The sequence below is a fragment of the Oncorhynchus tshawytscha genome, linkage group LG16 (genome assembly GCF_018296145.1).
Source record: "Oncorhynchus tshawytscha isolate Ot180627B linkage group LG16, Otsh_v2.0, whole genome shotgun sequence".
NCBI classification, from domain to species: Eukaryota; Metazoa; Chordata; class Actinopteri; order Salmoniformes; family Salmonidae; genus Oncorhynchus; species Oncorhynchus tshawytscha.
Window position 1 is genome coordinate 62336468 of NC_056444.1, and position 4695 is coordinate 62341162.

Here is a 4695-nt window from a genome sequence, read left to right on the forward strand (position 1 = left end):
TAGAGCGTTGGACTAGTAACCGGAAGGTTGTAAGTTCAAACCCCTGAGCTGACAAGGTACAAAATCTGCCCCTGAACAGGCAGTTAACCCACTGTTCCTAGGCCATCATTGAAAATAAGAATTTGTTCTTAACTGACTTGCCTAGTAAAATAAAGGTTAAAAAGACCAAGGTTTTCCAATGCCTTGCAAAGAATGCTACCCATTGGTAGATGGGTAAAAAAAGAAGCAAACATTGAATATCCCTTTGAGCATGGTGAAGTTAATTACACTTTGGATGTCACTACAAAAAGACTGACAGCCTTCCTAACTCAGTTGCCAGAGAGGAAGGAACCCACTCAGGAATTTCACCATGATGTCAATTGTGACTTTAAAACAGTTACTGAGTATAATGGCTGTGATAGGAGAAAACTGTAGTTACTCCACAATATTAACCTAATTGAGGATGGATCAACACTGTAGTTACTCCACAATACTAACCTAATTGAGAGTGAAAAGGAAACCTGTACAGAAATTTTTAAAACAATTAATAATTTTTTATTCAGGACAAAGTTTTGTTTGGAAAAATCCAATACATTATTGAGTAGCATTCCCCATAGTTTCAAGCATAGTGGTGGCTGCATCATACGATGGTATGCTTGTAATGGTTAACGTCTGGGGAGTTTTATAGGATAACAACAAAAAAATGTATGGAATGGAGCTAAGTACAGGCAAAATCCCAGAGGAAAACCTGGTTGCCTGCTTTCCACCAGACACAGAGATTAATTCACCTTTCAGCAGGACAATAACCTAAAATATAAGGCCACCAAGACAGTGAATGCTCCTGAGTGGCCAAGTTATAATTGAAATCTACTTGAAAATCTATGACAAGACCTGAAAATGGTTGTCTAACAATGACAGAGCTTGAAGAATTTTGAAAATAATTAAATGGGCAAATGTTGCACAACCCAGGTGCGGAAAGCTTTTAAAGACTTACGCAAAAAGACACAGCTGTAATCGCTGCCAAAGGTGCTTCCACAAAGTATTGACTCAGGGGTGTGAATACTGATGTAAATTAGATATTTCATTCAATACTTATAAAATGACATGTTTTGACTTTGTCATTATTGGGTATCATGTGTAGACAGATGAGAAAAAATTATATTTAATACATAATGTGGAATAAGTCAGGTGGTATGAATACTTTTGAAGGCACTGTACTACCATCCCTCATTTTGCTTTGCTTCGGTCACTACTCTTCTGTTAAGCATCCTCTGCTCTCAGTATTTCCAGATGGAAGTGTCCATGGCTGATGACCAAATTAGCCACAGAAGCAATAGCCCCATAGGTTTCCCATGACGAGAGAAGGAGAGGACTCCTTGGACAACGTGGGTGTAGGGTGGGGTACTTAAAGGGATCATCACAGTAGGCAGAAGATGTCCTTTATCACAGTGTTAAACAGTGGGGGTGGGATGGAGAGGGGGAGAAAGCATGCTTCCTACAGAGCCTCTAATCCATCCCACACATTACCAGTGGGAGCCATGAGAGGGGAGGACATTTGCATTCCGATTCACAGCTGATCCCATACCATGGAATAGAAGGAAATGGTTTTTAAAACCCTGTGATACCCCCTGGAGCCCAGACATTTCATCTTCCTCTCCATCTCTCCCGATAGCAGGATTGCCCCTCTTCCACTTATCTGTTTTGGCAGAAGCCTTGAGTGCCGTCGGGGCCTGCTGGTTGACGGACAGCATGATTGTTTGACCGGTCCTCTGGAGGTGTGGTAGAATTTGTACGCCCTGGTCTGGAGGTAGGGAGAAGGCCAACAACGGATATAGTCAACAACAAAAATAGGCTTTAGTTAATAGTTGGGCTTCCAAGCTGTTTTTTTATTTGCACAAAATAAATCTATTGTAAATTGAGCAGATACAATAACGATCCATTAGAAAGTTGTGACAAGATTCCCAGACTTTGTTTACAGAATCATAGAGATTATGGTGTCTGTTCCAAACATGTACAGGTATACACACAGTACACTTGGGATTAAGAGCTGTAACATAGTAGATGTGCAGTGGACACAACGTTGCCCAGCACTGTCCAGTGGTAACAGGTGTAGGTGTGTGAGTTATTTATTTACCGGTCTGTGTTGGGCTTTTCCTGAGGCGACTCTTCAGGGCTGGCACTGCCCAGTATTCTCTTCCTGGCCTCAGCGTACTCCGCCTCCCGCTGGGCCAGGGACTTGACCTGTGGCACGGGCCGGTTCTGGCCCTGGGGCGACCCTAACGACCCGTTACTGGAGGGCCGCTTCAGAATGCGGATCTGGGGCGGGGGCGCAGCGTGTGGGGAGTCGTCCTGGATTACGACTCCCGTCTTCAATGGTGACTGTGTAGTGTTATTACTGGACACTCTGGGAGCAAAACAACAAATAGTAAAAATGCTGGGAGGCAGATGTTTTGAGTAATGAGGTTATGAAATGCACATGCCATTAATTAATTGACTATATTCCAAAAGTCCTGTTCATTATTAGAAATGTTTGCTCTATGACTTGTTTGATTAATGAGTAATGTGTGAGTGAGTGCCTAGTGTGTCTCCCGAAGGCCAACAGTGTTTCAGAACTGAGCACTTTACTCACTTCTCTTTCTGGCTGATCCTAAGCTTTCCTTCTATTCTTCTGTCCATTTCCTGCATTAAGAGGACAGAACAGAACGATCGGTCATTAAAATGCAATTGTACATTTCATACAGCATGAAAAATTCTAACATTAGGCCAAATGCAACTTAAAAGGGGTAGCCTGGGAGAGCAACGTAGAAAGGGGGAGTAGAGGGTGGCTGCAAACCACGGAGGGCTGGATTCAATTTCAAAGTTATTTATACACTGGCAGTAAAACCATAGCAAGGTTGAAATATAGGATCGCTAGTAGCTGGTAAATTGACGTTGAAGATTGACACCATGATTTGTTTTCAAGATGCAAATATTACCGCTAGCTATCGGTGCACATACATCGGTATACATGTTTATGAAATATGCATTAATTCATAAATGGACACACAACTAACGTTATCCAGCTATACAAGACATCTGGATTTTAAAGTGAAGCTACCTAAAGCGTTTCAACAAGCTATTTTGAACATTCAGGGCAATCTTCCATCACATCAGGTCCAAGGACTGCTTTGGCTTGCTTTTCAGTTGTGGTAACAGTCATGCCAGTTATTAGCTAACGACGTTACTGGCTAGTTCAAACAAACCGGCGTTAGCCAACGTAATGTCATTAGCTAGCTAACTAGTAGCGTTATTTTTTGTAACTAGTAGCGTTATCTAGGTGGCTAACGGTGCTAGCCTAACAATATGAACATACCAGTATCTGGCTAGCTAACGTTAACTGATTGGCTAACGACGTGGCGTTAAATAGCTGCGGTAGCTAGCTAACGTTAGCTAGCTGGCAACCCGTTGCCAATCGGTCAAAAATACTACATCTGTGGTGGTTGCGGACTGAATGGCTAGAAGTTTTGGTTAGATAGCTAACTATGCTGGTTGCCGGCGCGAAGAAGAGGTTAGCTAAATGTTGTGGCTGGTTCGACTGGGCCATCATTGCATTTCCTTGTGTCAGTTCCCTGGCTCGAATTTAATATTAGCCAGTTAGCTGTGTCTAAAAATATCTGTCCCACTTCGTCTTTCATTTCTGGCATTGCTTGCTAACTTTACTAGCTATCAATGTTATCCAGCTAACTTAAGCTAGTTAGTTAAGCGAACGTTGGTCATACGGACTGCCTAAAAATGTGTCAAGTGACCTTTTCCTCAGCAAAAAAAAAAAAGGCAATGCATACGAACTCCCACAGATCTCCATTGTAGCTTATTCTTACCCCACTGTCCGCTACTTAATCACAACTTTGGGAAACTTCATCATCCATGTTGCATTCTTTCAGACACGCTGAAGAGTTTCGTTCATGGGTACGCCAGATCCGCCCCTTATCCCACTCGCTGACATCACTTGGTTTTACGAACCAACACAGCCAGGTCACGGCGTAGACAGGTTTGTGTTCCTACGAAATGACGTTTCACAGTTGCCATGCCTCGCCCTCTGCTTTTGTGTGTGTGTGTGTAAATTATTATTTATTAAGCAGTAACATGCAAAACACAAGACACAGAACAGCCAGAGGGATTACACAAATAAATAAGGAAGATAAGAAGAAAATAATACAAATCCACATTATATTAAATCAAATACAGACATGTAGCGAATACATTTTTTTTAACATTTAGTTTTGTATACGTTTTAATGATTCTAAATAGTTTTCCAAATCTGATGAAAAATGTAAGAAAAAGCGATTTTTCTTCATAAATGTTGATTTGTGTAAGAAAATGTGTCCTAATAAAATAAAGGGATTTATGACATACTGGCGTTCAATTGTGGAATCATTGTAGTAAAATAATATGTCAAATTTAGATATTTCAATGGATGTTGTGAAGATATAGTTTTACATCAGTCCAGGACACCTCACCATGTAAACAATTACAGAATAAGTGTTCAATAGATTTAGTTTCTAGTTTAAAAAAAACGGATTCACTGGTAACGTCAGGTATATATTTTTAAATGAGGGTGGGGATGTCAAAATCTTGATGAAAACCTGCTCCAGAACACTCAGGACCTCAGACTGGAGCAAAGGTTCACCTTCCAACAGGGCAACAACACTAAGCACACAGCCAAGACAAGGGAGGAGT

General features: G+C 41.3%; 1 protein-coding gene across 2 annotated transcripts; it reads right to left on the bottom strand.

Annotated features, from left to right (window-relative positions):
- Window positions 1-511: 511 nt before the first annotated feature.
- Window positions 512-4016, bottom strand: LOC112216086 (SUZ domain-containing protein 1). 2 transcript variants are annotated; one of them, XM_024375765.2, is made up of 4 exons: window positions 3837-4016; window positions 2609-2658; window positions 2114-2383; window positions 512-1780 (listed from the first exon to the last, which is right to left on the bottom strand). In XM_024375765.2, exons 2-4 carry the CDS (start codon window positions 2653-2655, stop codon window positions 1672-1674), a joined length of 426 nt encoding a protein of 141 aa, XP_024231533.1. In that variant the 5' UTR covers window positions 2656-2658; window positions 3837-4016; the 3' UTR covers window positions 512-1671. The 2 variants fall into 2 exon arrangements, with proteins under 2 accessions (XP_024231533.1, XP_024231534.1); XM_024375766.2 differs by lacking the exon at window positions 3837-4016 and adding an exon at window positions 3077-3737.
- Between the last annotated feature and the right edge of the window lie 679 nt (window positions 4017-4695).